The following is a 16,189-nucleotide window of genomic DNA, read 5'->3' on the forward strand; positions in this document are numbered from 1 at the left end:
GCGGCTTCTGGGGCTGATGGCCTCCTTGCATCCTGCTGGTGCATCACGCCAGGTGGCGGATGCGGGCTCTGCAGTGGGACCTGAAGTTTCAGTGGTCCCAGCATCAGGGCAACCTATCCGACCACGTCCTGATCTCGGAGGGCACTGCGAGACAGCTGCAGTTGTGGCTCACGGACCGCGATTGGGTCAGCGGCAGATCCCTCTCCCTTCCCCAACCGGAGCACGTAGTTGTGACGGATGCGTCCCTCCAGGGCTGGCCACATGGGAGAGGCGGAGATCAGAGGCCTCTGGTCTCCGGCGGAGGCCCGGCTCCACATCAACCTGTTGGAGTTACGGGCGATTCGTCTAGCACTGAAAGCATTCCTCCCCTCTGTCCGGGGGAGTGTAGTGCAGGTGTTCACGGACAACACCACCGCCTTGTGGTACTGCAACAAACAGGGCGGGGTGGGGTCATGGACCCTTTGCCAGGAGGCTCTGCACCTCTGGCAATGGCTGGAACGCCAGGGCGTGACCCTGGTGGCTCAACACCTGGCGGGTTCTCTGAACGCCAGGGCGGACGAGCTCAGCCGTCGGTGCATGATGGATCACGAATGGCGTCTGAACTCGGACGTGGCGCAAGGCCTCTTTCAGCAATGGGGAGAGCCTTGGTTAGATCTATTCGCCACCGAAGAGAACGCGCAACGTCATCAGTTCTGCGCGTTGGAATTTCCAAGGCGGCACTCGCTCGGAGACGCTTTTCGACGCGAGTGGAGTTGCGGTCTACTGTACGCCTTTCCGCCTATACCACTTCTGCCCTGAGTGCTGAAGAAGATCAAGCGCGACCGGGCCCAAGTCATCCTTGTGGCTCCGGACTGGGCACGAAGGTACTGGTATCCAGAGCTACTCAGTATGTCAGTTGATCCCCCGGTTCGTCTGCCTATTCAGGAGGACCTTCTGTCGCAGCAGCAGGAGACGGTCCTCCACCCGAACCTGTCCAGTCTCCACCTCCATGCTTGGAGATTGAGCGGCGACAGTTGAGGCCATCTGACTTGCCCCCTGAAGTCTGTAACGTCATTCTGGCAGCCAGGCGTCCCCTCCACAAAGTCGGTATACTCCTGCAGGTGGAACAGATTTGTGGCATGGTGCACAGCAAAGGCTGTGGATCCTCTTGCTGCCCCTCTTTAAGAGGTTCTTCTCTTCCTTCTTTCTCTTGCCCAGCAGGGCTCTGCTCTGGGCACTATCAAGGGCTACCTTTCTGCCCTTTAAGCCTTTCTAAGGCTGCCTGATCAACCTTCTTTGTTCAAGTCCCCTATTGTAAATAGATTTCTAAAGGGCATCACTCACACATTCCCTCCTGTTCCGTTTGTGATGCCTCAGTGGGACTTGAACCTGGTTCTTACGTTTCTGATGTGCGCTCCCTTTGAGCCACTTCACAACTGTCCTCTTCGCCTTCTTACTTTGAAGACTGCTTTCCTGGTTGCCATCACCTCTGCCAGGAGAGTGAGTGAGCTCCAGGCCCTTTCTTGTACTCCACCTTTCCTTTCTGTCCATCCGGACAAAGTGGTGTTGCGTACCAAGCAATCTTTCCTGACCAAGGTTGTCACGGCCTTCCACATCGGGCAGTCTATCACCTTGCCAACCTTCTTCCCGCCACCGCATCCCTCTAAAGAGGAAGAGCGGCTCCACCGTCTGGACCCAAAACGTGCGCTCTCATTTTACTTGGACCGCACACACCAGTTCCGGGTGGATGACCAACTCTTTGTTGGTTACGTGGGCGCTAAGAAGGGGAAAGCGGTGCACAAGAGGACCATCTTCCGGTGGATCATCTTGTGTATCCAGGCATGCTACTCCTTGGCTAGAAAGGAGCCCCCTGTTGGATTACGGGCTCATTCCACCCGAGCCACGGCGACTACAACTGCCCTGGGCCAGGGGGTGCCCTTACAAGACATCTGTCAGGCAGCTACGTGGGTATCGCTGCACACTTTTGCAAGACACTACTGCCTGGACAGCCAAGTCCGGAGGGATGGCTTCTTTGGCCGTTCCGTCCTCCAGGACTTTCTGGTGTGATTATTGGTTCGCAGACCCACCACCGGGGTTGGTATGGCTGGGGTATCTATTCTAAGGTAAGGAATCTAATACTAACGTGTCCCTTTCAGATGCACAAGTTACTACTTGTGTAACGATATATCTGTAAGAGACATTAGTTAGTATTAGATTCCTTACCGACCCACCCATCCTCCCCGTGCTGCGAACCGATATCTAGGGTTAGGGTTATCCCCTTTCAGGGCCCTAGTTTCAATAGCACCAGTGTTGGTTTTTAACATGGCTCTGCGTTTCTGGCGCGGAAAAGCTGTGTCTAAGAACTGACGTCAGCACGCGGAGGCGGCGTCTAAGTACTCCGACGACGTCATCACGGCGCCGACGACGGACGCGGAGCCGCAGACGACGCCTACCGACGCGCAAGGGTACTGCTACGCAAAAATTTCCGGATCCAGTCTGACGCCTGGGGATATTCTAAGGTAAGGAATCTAATACTAACTAATGTCTCTTACAGGTATATCGTTACACAAGTAGTAACTTCTGCTTTAGTGGCAGCAGGTGTGAAGTTCACACTTCATGGACATATCACCATCATGAATCAGGCAATATCCCCAATATCTTTCAAAATGGAATGGTTTGGAATTAGTCAGACAATAGATAATGAACCACAGACTCGCATTGGAGAATAACTGGGCCATCCCTGCTCCAAGCAGTGTCTCATGCAGCGGCGGCTCCTCCGCTATGATGGCGGAGCATCACCCTCCTACCCGCAGAGTAAAATGAAAAATAAAATGATATTAAAACATTTATTATTTTATTTTTCCTCACGGCAGGCGCCGAGTCTTGGGGCAGGGCCATCATGACTACAGCAGCAGGGAGGAGGAGGAGGCAGAGAACTGGTGGGCTCTACTGTCAGTGCGCATGTCGGTTTAGCCAGCCGGCCATCTTAGGACGGCCAAACTGACACGCGCACTGACATCTTTCCAACCCAGCTGTGTTGCTAGGTGTAGAACAGCAGCAGGCACAGGCTCCCAGCCCACGATGGAGTGCAAAACCAGCCCCCTCTGCCAAATCAAAAAGCTGTTCTTGTGAGTATTACTGCCATGAGAGCAGCGTCTGGACTGGCTGTAGGCAAGCCTTAGCGCCCCCACCACCACCACCACTTTTCCCCATCAGCTACTACTGGTCTCGTGATGACACATGGACAGGCCCAAACTTTCTTCCCCCCTGATCTATTTCCAAAGAATAAGGCACCTTGGAAAACTATGACCACTAAGGGACACATAGTCCTTGACACTCCTCATGATAAATGGAAAAGGGTGAGTGACTGTGAGTCCACCTCCTGTATGGCTTCAGCAAGTAGAATTCAGGGCTAGAAGCATGAGCACCACTAGACTCCAACACCTTCTGGCGTCAATCGAGTTGTACAGATGCTATGCATAAGGGTTAGGCCTCATCGGATTCATCTATGCCTAGATTGAGCTGCTGGCCTATGTTAGCTGTCTGAACCTTGCTCAGAAGGAGGGTCATGCAGACTAGTACTGATAATATCGCCTATAGACATTTGTCATGTGTATACAGGTAAAAAGACAAAGGCCTGAATTTTTTATGGTTTCATGCAATGGGGAAAAGCTGCGCAGACACATAACAACAAAGATTGATCTGCTGCTGTTATCCTTTGTTGGGGCGCACAAACACGCAACCTAGTACAGTGGCACAAAGGAGGGTGTGCACTGTCTTGTTTAGGATTCGTACTGGAGTCCTTGCACTACCAAGGTGACCGTCCTGACCCAGTCAGAACCGGTCGCTCCACCCGCTCCTGGCCGTCCTCGCATCTGCTTTGAGATATATCTCTGCCAATCTGTGCCCCCGACCTCGCCTGCTTCCTGTAATATCGTATTCTGTGCCCCCGATCTCGCCTGCATCCTGTGATAGCGTGTGGTATCATATTTGTGCCTGACTGTGATATCGTATCATATTGAGACTGCTTTAACCAGTATCTGTGCCAGACTGTGCCCCCGATCTCGCCCTGCATTGTTTTGTTGTTGTTTGGTGCCATTTTGTTGACCCAGTCCGTCTCTCCTCCCCGCTCCCCGCTCCCTGCCGCTGCTCCCCTGCGGCCCGACCCACGCTCCCTACAGCATCTTCAACAGATCCCCTCCCCACTCACCACCCCGCTCCCGCCTCCCAGCTGCTCCTCCCTCCCACTGGATCATAAGGAAGGACCCGAGCGGTGAAGAGCTGTGACCGTCCTGACCCAGTCAGAACCGGTCGCTCCACCCGCTCCTGGCCGTCCTCGCATCTGCTTTGAGATCTATCTCTGCCAATCAGTGCCCCGACCTCGCCTGCTTCCTGTAATATCGTATTCCGTGCCCCCGATCTCGCCTGCATCCTGTGATAGCGTGTGGTATCGTATTTGTGCCTGACTGTGATATCGTATCATATTGAGACTGCTTTAACCAGTATCTGTGCCAGGCTGTGCCCCCGATCTCGCCCTGCATTGTTTTGTTGTTGTTTGGTGCCATTTTGTTGACCCAGCCCGTCTCTCCTCCCCGCTCCCCGCCGCTGCTCCCCTGCGGCCCCACCCCCGCTCCCTACAGCATCTTCAACAGATCCCCTCCCCACTCGCCACCCCGCTCCCGCCTCCCAGCTGCTCCTCCCTCCCAATGAATCATAAGGAAGGACCCAAGCGGTGAAGAGCTGTGACCGTCCTGACCCAGTCAGAACCGGTCGCTCCACCCGCTCCTGGCCGTCCTCGCATCTGCTTTGAGATCTATCTCTGCCAATCTGTGCCCCCGACCTCGCCTGCTTCCTGTAATATCGTATTCTGTGCCCCGATCTCGCCTGCATCCTGTGATAGCGTGTGGTATCGTATTTGTGCCTGACTGTGATATCGTATCATATTGAGACTGCTTTAACCAGTATCTGTGCCAGACTGTGCCCCCGATCTCGCCCTGCATTGTTTTGTTGTTGTTTGGTGCCATTTTGTTGACCCAGCCCGTCTCTCCTCCCTGCTCCCCGTTCCCTGCCGCTGCTCCCCTGCGGCCCCACCCCCGCTCCCTACAGCATCTTCAACAGATCCCCTCCCCACTCGCCACCCCGCTTCCGCCTCCCAGCTGCTCCTCCCTCCCACTGGATCATAAGGAAGGACCCGAGCGGTGAAGAGCTGTGACCGTCCTGACCCAGTCAGAAACGGTCGCTCCACCCGCTCCTGGCCATCCTCACATCTGCTTTGAGATCTATCTCTGCCAATCTGTGCCCCCGACGTCGCCTGCTTCCTGTAATATCGTATTCTGTGCCCCCGATCTCGCCTGCATCCTGTGATAGCGTGTGGTATCGTATTTGTGCCTGACTGTGATATCGTATCATATTGAGACTGCTTTAACCAGTATCTGTGCCAGACTGTGCCCCCGATCACGCTCTGCATTGTTTTGTTGTTGTCTGGTGCCATTTTGTTGACCCAGCCCGTCTCTTCTCCCCGCTCCCTGCCGCTGCTCCCCTGCGGCCCACCCCCGCTCCCTACAGCATCTTCAACAGATCCCCTCCCCACTCGCCACCCCGCTCCCGCCTCCCAGCTGCTCCTCCCTCGCTCTGCCCCCTCCACTATCCACTTATGTCAGAGCGGCATACGCGCAGCGTTCACGCGCAGCGGGCGCGCCTTATGCGCGCCGAAGGCGTGCCAAAGGTAAGCCCGTCTACTCCCGGACCGCGCCCAGTGCCAGACCCCCTGGCCCCCGCAGAGCCCATCCCTCCCGCCGAACGTACGACGCCGCCACCCTCACCGCACTCCAACACCGGCCGCCCCCATGACTGTCACCGAGCCACCCCAGGAAGTACCCAAGGACCCTTCACCTGCCAATCCTGCAGGTTCTGCTGCATCAGGACCCACACTACAACCACAAACGCCAAACAGAGCTCCAACAACAACCACCTGCAGTGCATCCTGCTCAACACCCACTCGGTTCACAAACACGCCATTGAACTATGGAACCTACTCGACACCACTTCACCGGACGTCGCCTTTCTCACGGAAACCTGGATGAACGCCTAATCAGCACCCGACATCGCCATAGCCATCCCGGACGGATACAAGTTCATCCGAAGGGACCGCATCAACCAAAACAGGAGGAGGCATCGCCATAGTCCACAAGAACACCATCCGCATCTCGACTAACTCTGACGACACCCCCATAGCCACCGAACACCTCCACTTCCAGATACACACCGACCCCAAGACCACACTCCGAGGCACCCTCATCTACAGACCCCCAGGACCCCGCACACAATTCAGCGAAGACATTGCTGACTTTGTCAGCCCACACGCCCTCCCCTCCGATGACTAAATTCTCCTAGGGGACCTCAACTTCCACCTGGAAAACAACAACGACAACAACACCACCACCCTGCTAGATAACCTCGCCAATCTCGGACTCAAACAATTGGTGAACACCCCCACCCTCTACGCCGGACACACGCTCGACCCAATCCTCTCCTCCAGCAAGCACATCTCCTTGAATCACGTCACGGGACTCCACTGGACTGACCACAGCTGCGTCCACTTTAGCTTCAGAAAGACCACGACCCACCACCACCCGCAACAAGTTCCCCGCAGAAGCTGGAACAAAATTACCACCGACCAACTCACCACATCTCTGAACCAAAACCCTCCCGCCATATCAACGGACCCAAATCAAGCAGCCATCAATCTCGCACAGTGGATCTCCCACTGCGCCGATGAACTAGCACCCTTGAAAAACCGTCCCTACAAACCAGGAAGCAAAAAATCCCCCTGGTTCAACGACGACCTCAAGAACTCCAAAAAGAACTGCTGCACCCTCGAGAAAGCCTGGCGAAGAAACCCAACCACTGACAACATGACCACCCTCAAAAACGCCACCCGCAAACACCACCAGCTGATCCGCACCACCAAGAAATCAGCGTTCAAGGATCGACTGGACAACAGCGCCCACAACAGCAAGGAACTCTTCAGCATTGTCAAAGAACTCACCAATCCCAGCGCCGGCAACAACGACATCACTCCCTCTCAAGACCTCTGCGACTCTCTAGCCTCGTTCTTCCACAACAAGATCGCAGACATACATAACAGCTTTGGCGACCAGCCTACTCCCTTCACCACTGAACTAAAGCCCCCCACCACCACCCTCCGCGGCTGGACCCCGATCAGCACCGATGACACCATCCGCTTGATGAACTCCATCCACTCCGGATCGCCAACCGACCCATGCCCCCATCATATCTTCAACAAGGCCGACTCCGTCATAGCACCCCAACTCCGGGACATCATCAACTGCTCCTTCAACACTGCTACCTTCCCGGATAGCTGGAAACATGCCGAGCTCAGCGCCCTCCTGAAAAAACCCACAGCTGACCCCACCGAACTTAAGAACTATCGCCCCATCTCGCTCCTCCCGTTTCCCGCCAAAGTCATAGAGAAGACCGTCAACAGTCAGCTCGCCGCCTTCCTTGAGTCTAACAGTTCCCTCGACCCCTCACAGTCCGGCTTCCGAGCCAACCACAGCACCGAGGCCGCCCTCATCGCAGCCACAGACGACATCCGAACACTGCTTGACAACGGGGAAACAGCGGCCCTCATTCTCCTGGACCTCTCCGCAGCATTCGACACAGTCTGCCACCGCACACTTGTACAACGCCTCAAGGACGTCGGGATACAAGACAAAGCATTGGATTGGATCATCTCGTTCCTCGCCGGAAGAACCCAGAGAGTCCGCCTCCCCCTTTCAGATCAGAGGCCACCGAAGTCATATGCGGTGTTCCACAAGGATCATCACTCAGCCCCACCCTCTTCAATGTCTACATGAGTCCCCTCGCACCCATCGCACGCCAACACAACTGCAACATCATCTCTTACGCAGACGACACCCAGCTAATCCTCTCCCTCACCAAAGATCCAACCACCGCCAAAACCAACCTACACGAAGGGATGAAAGACGTAGCCGAATGGATGAAGAACAGCCGCCTAAAACTGAACTCTGACAAGACGGAAGTCCTCCTTCTAGGATCATCCCCCTCTGCCTGGGACGATTCATGGTGGCCCCCGGCACTGGGCATTGCACCCAAACCAACGGACCATGCTCGCAACTTGGGATTCATCCTAGACTCCTCCCTCTCGATGACCAGACAAGTCAACGCCGTCTCATCATGTTTTAACATCCTACGCATGCGTCAAAAGATCTTCCGTTGGATCCCGACCGAAACAAGAAAGACAGTCACCCAAGCACTCGTTACCAGCCGACTGGACTACAGAAACACCCTCTATGCCGGAACCACAGCCAAACTGCAGAAAAGACTTCAACGCATTCAGAACGCCTCCGCTTGACTCATCCTAGACATACCTCGCCATAACCACATATCCGGTCACCTGAGAGACCTGCACTGGCTCCCCGTCAACAAGAGAATCACGTTCCGTCTCCTCACCCACGCACACAAAGCCCTCCACGACCTAGGACCCAAGTACCTCAACACTCGCCTAACCTTTTACACCCCCACCCGCCAACTACGATCGTCCAACCAAGCCCTCGCCGCGATTCCACGCATCCGAAGAGCCACCATGGGAGGAAAATCCTTCTCCTGCCTGGCGGCCAAGACATGGAACTCCCTCCCCACCCACCTCCGGCGAACCCAGGACCACCTCTCCTTCAGAAAACAACTCAAAACATGGCTGTTTGATCAGTAGCGAACCTCCCCCCCTCCCTTAAGCGCCTTGAGACCGTCTGGGTGAGTAGTGCGCTATACAAATTTCCGACTTGACTTGACTTGAAGGCCTGTGCGTGCACAATCAGATCCGGGTCATTGCACTACAACCTACATGTAACATATTGGTTTCTGGGGAAATCAAAGTATTCCCTCTTGTCTGCAACTACTAAGCAGGAGTTTCTATCTTAATTGATTAGGCTTTGAGTTAAAACCTACGAGTGTGACATCCTCTTGATAGAAAGCAGTGCAAAGTGGATTTAAATTTTGAAAAAGGGCACCTTTCCAGTGCAAAATTCCCTTTGCTCTGGAAAGAAAATGAGTGCAGCTGCTTTGTCTGGCAGTAGCGCCAGCTCAAATCCTAGGTTAATCTTAGCCAAAATGTTAATGTGGGCTGAAAATCAGGGACCGAGGCCAAACACCTTAATGTAGAAACTACCTCTGCTGAAGCCAAAATATTTACAATTCCCATTTTTATGTATTTTTTAATTTTATAAGGCGCACAGCTACCTTCAGTCTTTTTTGTGTGAGGAGCTGTATCTATTTTTCTGAAATAGGGGGAAAAGCCATTCCTATAACTATCTCTGAAGAGTATGGTCCTGTGAGAGATTTCGATATTTGATAATTCCCATCTAGATATTTTCTGATCACATTTGATGGGTTGACGTATCTTCTTATCTGCTGAATCCAATATACACACTTGTTGCCTTTCTTGCTATTGTTTCTTCCTCCTTCAGCTTAGACGTTGTTACAAAAGTACTTAAATAGTATTTGTGACTCAACGTAATGGCTCAATGAAATGAACCTGTCCTGCAGAGCCAATTTCCAATTAACCTGTAGAACATTATTAAAATAAGCTTTGAGTATGGTTTTCTGGATTATTTGCCGAGAGGCTTCTGCAGTTCTTACCTGGCCATGTTTCATCCGGTTGCCTTCTTAGATGACCAAAGAATACTGGCAGATAGTTCGACTTTCAGGGCTCTCTGTGTAGATTTCCTAGTGGTGTTTAAAAATGATTACTTGCTGCATCAAGACAGTATACCCTAGTTTGTTTTTGCAGTGGATATCTTATATTTTCTGTGCAAGAAGCCAAATTCGGAGGGTCTCGCATTTTTGCATAGAATATTTCATGTTGGATTCCACCTATATTTTCTTTTTCGTAATCACCTATTATTATTATTAGGTAAATTATTGTTTGATTAATTAAAAAATCTGTACAATATATATGAAAAAAACATTAATACAACTCTTCGCGCTGCGCTGCAATGGTCGCAATCAAGGAGATATGCAATTAGATAAACATTTGTTTCTAAAAAGAAAACTGTCACTGCGGCAAAACAGGCGCAAGGTAGCACTAAAGTGATTTAGTGTTTATAGTCTGGTATAAAATCTAAAAGCTTTCATATTCCGAAAATTGGTGCAGTATTATCAAAAAGTACATCAAGGATTACAGTCAGTGGTAAAATAATAGGCAGTGGATCGGGTCTGCTTGTTCCCCCTATGCCACCGCTGTTTAGTGAAAATGTCGGGGTTTCCGAGATTTATGGGTATAAGTTGATGTTGCTTATTTCCACTCAATTCCGCAACTTATTGTTTCATATTCTATATGCGGCATTCTGCAATTCTTAAGGTTTATCTAGTCATTCAAAGTAATGTAATCACCTATTAGCATCAGGTATGTCGGTTTTGTTTTTATGTGCGCACACAACACACACATTCTGTTAAAGATTAACATTCTGAACAGCAGTAGTGCCTCAATTTATTCCCACCAATATTTTGGGTGTATCCGGATCAGCTTAAATGAAATCATTGTATTTTGTTATCACCCACCAGCATTTCTGGACAGACGATTTGGAACCCTCCCCTAAGGACTTTGTCCTAATCCAGTGATATCAGTCTCAGATATCACATCCAGGTTCCTGAAAACATCTCCTCATTCTTCAGTTTACCCGTATTTCTCCTACCAAGCAAGGACACACCTCGCAAAAAGAAGATGGGTTTCCCTTAGTGTTGTTCAAAGCTTCCCTATGGAGTCCTTCACAGTATCCCAGAGAACAGTTTTTTGAATTTTATTTCACTTTTTCTGCACAACAGTGTTTGAGATTGGAGTCTATTTAAAGCCTATTTGCTGCATCTTCCAAGATTTCAGCGTTCTGGTGCAAAGATCTGATTTTTAGTCTAGGTCTGCACATTTTCATGGACAGGTCTGACATTCTGAAGCCTGCCTGGTCTGATATGCAAATATGAGAAAGACTATCGGATCTATATGTAGAATATCCTCCAGTAATCAGTACAAAAATAGCACTGATTAAGGAAAACACCAAAAGATGTGTAGCTCATTTATTCTAGTTGGAAATTCTAGGCGAAAATATGGTCAGTAAAAAAAACTATTTATTATGAATTATGTTTCTTTAGAATGAGGACCAGATGTACTATACAATACTAGTGGCAAAAAGTGGTTGCAAATTGTGACTTGATTTCTTGCGACCAGTATCTAATTTTGTGGACCAACCTATGTACTTAATAGTTTGATTCTCAAAATAAGGAAACATCTGGGGTCAAAGACTGACCTGTCAACTGAATATTAATTAGGCAAGTCATAATTTGAGACCCCTCCCCACAATCGGCTATAATCACAGGGAAGCCGGCTTGCAAGGGACAGCAAACTACCATCCCTTGATTGCATTTCAAAATTGCAAATATTTTATTTTTTAAGCAGCCTGCTTTCCTTAATGGAAAGGAAAACTTTAGTGAGAGATGGCAGTGGTCCTCTAGATCGCAACCTGCTCCTCCTGAGCTGCCACCCTGATTCTCCTAGGATTAGAGGTCCGAAAGGGACCTCTTCTCCTTTGTCAATCCGCTAACACCCCAACTTGGGAATTGGTAACTTATCATTAGTTTGTGACCAGAATTGCGTTAGCAAAACATTGATAGTTAAGGTTCCAATTTTTTTTTAGATGGAATGCCCAAATTGGTACAATTATTATTAACCCTTTCTTAACCCATTTGGCATTTTGGTAAATGTTTTCAAAATCGTAAAATGTGTTTAGTACAATAAAAAAACAATTAAACTGTTACAAACCCTCAGGTTCACCGAAATGCAGGGTTCGCGACCAGTAAAAAGTTTTTCACATCTGGCCCTGAATTTTCAGAATATGGTAGACCCGAGACACATATGGCCTCTTGAGATTCTGGTAAGTAAATACATTAAAACCGTGATGCAATATTCATTGTAAAGGAAAGACAAAAGTATGTACTGTATTTTGTCTTTAAAACCTCCCCTCAACTCATTAGCCCTATGGAACCTGTTTTCCAATTAAGTCTGAAATGAGATTAAGCATCACATTAAGAGCATTCGTCTTCATGGACGTTTTAACTCCTGGTAATACGTGTTTTGTCTTTTGCAGGAAGCATGTTCAATAAGATGGCCATGTGGATGAAAGAAGATAATAACACGGGTATTTATTATGAGACGTGGACAGTCCAAGCAACTCCTGAAGTGAACACAACAGTATGGTTTGAGTCATATGACTGCTCCAAATTTGTCCTGAGAACATTTCAGAAGTTGGCAGACTTGGGTGCAGTCTTCACCAAGAAACTGCAAACCAATTACACAAGGATATTCCTGTATAGTGGGGAGCCCCTTTATGTAGGAAATGAAACTGTTGTTTTTGGACCTGGAGAAAACAAGACAGCAGCAGCAGAAATCAGGAGTTTTTATTCTGCATTCAGGACTCCTCGGTCAGTCAAAGAGTTTCTTCTAAGTCTTTTAGATATATATGATGAAGTAATTTTGAGAAAAACATTTTACTTCTTTTATAACTTTGAATACTGGTTATTACCAATGAAGTATCCATATATCAAAATAACATACGAGGAAATCCCTCTTCCGTAGACGTTGACCAATAAAATGATCAACATGACAGACAGAATTCCTCTTGATTTACTATTGCACCAAACTTTCACAGACTATCTGACATGAACCAAGACTGCTTCAATCCACAACCAACAACAAATCCTCAGCACAGACCTATGCTTCGAAAAAAGATATTACCAAGAATATCAAAACAGTGCTTTAGCTCATCTCCCTCCAGAAAAACGTGAAATGTTTCCTACCTGAAACAGAGTTCAGAACAAAAGTGCAAGCCTTGGTACTCTACAACAGTGGGGAGAGGCAACTCTCTTCTCGGTGGCCACTCCACCACAGTACTACTCTAGAAAGCAATCCTACAAACTGCAGCATGCCTCGACAACATCATCTCAACACTTAAGACACTACACTGCCTCCCACGCAGATCCTTAAAATCAGCAGCATCACCTGTCAGACCATCATCGATACCCAGCTGAGAAATTAACCACCTCTGGCTGAGAGATCGCCAAACAAGAAGCAAGGCCAGTGCCAGGATGGAGATTAAAATAAAGAAAGAAGGAAAAGACCAGAAGGCTGGCCTTTCCATCTATGCACCAAAAGATATGGAACAACATCCCAGTCAACATTAAAGCAGCTGCTTCTGTTATGAAATTCTGAATAAAACTAATCTTTACTTAAGACACAAATTTTCAAAGAGCAGTTCCAACCAACATAATAAGAACCTATTTATTACCTGGCTCTTGTAAATAATCTTGAGTATTATCTCAGCGCGCTATTGCTTCCTAGCAATGCTTGTGCAGCATAAATTTGACTACATGAATAGCCCACGCCTTTTTGCTGTTTGCTTTTATTAATTGCCTGCCAATTAATTTTTTGAAGACGAGGATAGCAAAAAATTGAGGAGATTAAAACATTTTTCAACTAGGATCAACCCCACCCTTTGGTCGATGTTGTTACATTCATACTACAGAAATCAGTCTGCCTTTCTCTTTGAGGAGAGCATCCGTGTGCTACTGATGCTTTGAGAGCTGGAAAGCTGATATGGGAAAGTATAAGTGGCAGTGAGGCAACATGCTGCTGGTCAACAAAAAAATTTGCATGACCCAGGCCCAAGCCCGCCCTACTGACATGATTCGCTGAAGGTTATTTGGAGTTCGGTCCTAAATCTGCATCCCTGTGTAATGCATCATACTATATTAGATTCTAAATCTCAATCTAAGGCTTGGCATGTCCTACGTCATTAATATGACCGGATTCCTTAATCCTCTCAGCTGGGCACAATTTCAGGCTGGTACTCGCATGTCAGTTGCACTATAAATGTCTTGGGTCTGTCCAGGGTAAGTGTGGACATACCCAAGACGTACACAAGTGGGGCTGAGCATAATATTGGCCTATGATATATAGTATGCTTTGCAGCTTGTGCGCCCTAGAGGGCTGTATCAACATCAGAACCCATCACTGTTACTAAACAGTGTATGGTTCTTGAAAGCTCAAACATTCCAAACCTTTGATATGTGCCTCTTTCAGGTTTGGAAAAGTTTCAATATACCCCATCCACTTTAGAAAGCTTCTTCTCTGAATTCCAGTGACACTGAATCCAAGCGTTGCAGCGTGAGAGTGTCCATATCTCTCGAGCTGTTTAAAGTCATTAAAGCTTCATTCTGTCATCAGCCCATTCAAGCGAAAACGTGGCCAATTATTTCAGTGATCCAGTTGCTAAGTTTGGATATTCTGGAGGAAATGTTTCCAGATTCTTCACATACTTCATATTGTGGTAAATGAATTGGTTCTCAGTGAAAGCTAGTTCTGTAAATTATTGGCCTTAAGTTGATGTTCAGGCTTCAGAAAAACTGTTTTTGCCACTAAACCTCACACCCAAGTTTGTAAAAGATTCTGTATTCTAGCCTGCGTTACACGCTATGGTACTCCTGGCAACTAGGGAAAGACATGTTTATGTGTACCCCCCACATATAATTATATTGGATTCTGATTTAGCAAAAGAGGATCATTACATTGTCATCTGACCACCTCAAAAAATAAATGTTCCTCTTTGGCATTTCCTTTATCTCCATTATATGCGTAACTTCAGAGCACCTTGTTTGCTCCCATGTTAAAGGTAATCAGAACTATGCTTCTACCTACACTATTTTATGACCCGGGGACTTTTACTGAGAATGTATAGACCTGCCTCGATGTAATACAATATAGGAGCATTTTCTGCCTTTTTTCTTTATCTAGCATTGCTCATATACGGTTGCTTGCAGGTCAGGCCGCCCCCCACACCGCCTGTGTTGTGCCTGCCTTGAGCCAGCTGCTGCCGCCTCGTGAGTTCGTCGACCCCTCCGCTGGTAAAATTGTACTGTGGCTTTCTTTCCTTGTTTTTCGTTTTCTCCTAACTGTACTGTGGCATATTATTTTTTTACCGATCTCTGTTGCCCTGCATTGTTGACTGTTTGTGTCTCTGCCCCGCCCCCTTTTGCCTTCTGGATCTCGCCGTCCTATTCCCTTCCCGCCGCTGCCTCCCTGCGGCCCCGCCCCCAGTGAGTGAGTGAGTAAGTAAAGATTTATATAGCGCAACTTAGCCCATAGGCATCAAGGCGCATAAAGATGGTGCAGCTGTTTAGAAGGGGAGAAAATATGCCAGCTATAGGTAGGCTTCTGTGAAAAGCCAGGTCTTCAATACCTTTCGAAAAAGAAGATGGGAGGTTTGACCTTTGAGCTCAGACGGAAGCATGTTCCACAATCTCGGGGCGAGGGAGAAAAAGGCCCTCCCGCCCCATCTGGCCTTGATGACTCGAGGCACAGAGAGAAGGCATTTATTGGCCGAGCGGAGAGCCCTACTAGGGGCATAGAGGGACACAAGGGATCTGATGCCTACTGCACCGGACTCTTGCAAAGCACTGTTAGTGAGACATAGGACCTTGAAGTTTATCCTGGCCTGTATGGGGAGCCAATGCAGCTCTTTCCTAATAGAGGTGCCTGACGAGCGCCTAGGGGCATCGTCCACAAACCTGGCTGCTGCATTCTGCATTATCTGAAGGCGTGGGACCAGCCTTTTATTTATACCAAGGTATAGTGAATTACAGTAATCCAGCCTTGAGGATATAAGGGCCACTGTAACCTGTTTTCGAGCCTCAATAGAAAGGTAGTGTACAATCTTTCTCAAGATTCTTAGGACCCCACAGCAAGTTGATACCGTCCTGCTGACTTGTTTGTCAAAATAAAGCGCGGTATCAAAGATTACACCCAGGTTACAGGCAGACTGGGAGGGCGTAGGGCAGGCTCCAAGAGCAGGAGGCCACCACTCCATCGACCAGATCTCCTCCTTGCCTCCAAAGATAAGGACTTCTGTCTTCTCCCCGTTGAGTTTCAAGAAGTTCCTCATCATCCAGCCCGCGACTGCTTCCATGCAGTTCCTGAAATTTCGGGCCGTGATGTTTACTGTTTGAGAGAGGGAGACCATAATCTGGGTGTCGTCAGCGTAGGATAGAACTTCCAATCCAAAGGATCTTACAAGCCTGGCAAGCGGGGCTACATAGATATTAAAAAGCGTGGGGCTCAGAGACG

General features: G+C 48.8%; 1 protein-coding gene across 1 annotated transcript in view; it reads left to right on the top strand.

The window, feature by feature from the left end:
• The window catches only part of CLN5 (CLN5 lysosomal BMP synthase), a 126,655-nt gene extending 111,974 nt beyond the window's left edge, over nt 1–14,681 (top strand). The window contains exon 4 of the mRNA XM_078657456.1: nt 12,159–14,681. Within this exon, the coding sequence (XP_078513582.1) occupies nt 12,159–12,646 (488 nt within the window). The 3' untranslated portion in view covers nt 12,647–14,681. The remainder of the gene's footprint in view (nt 1–12,158) is intronic.
• Nucleotides 14,682–16,189: the final 1,508 nt, after the last annotated feature.

The sequence above is a fragment of the Lissotriton helveticus genome, chromosome 8 (genome assembly GCF_964261635.1).
Source record: "Lissotriton helveticus chromosome 8, aLisHel1.1, whole genome shotgun sequence".
Classification (NCBI taxonomy): domain Eukaryota; kingdom Metazoa; phylum Chordata; class Amphibia; order Caudata; family Salamandridae; genus Lissotriton; species Lissotriton helveticus.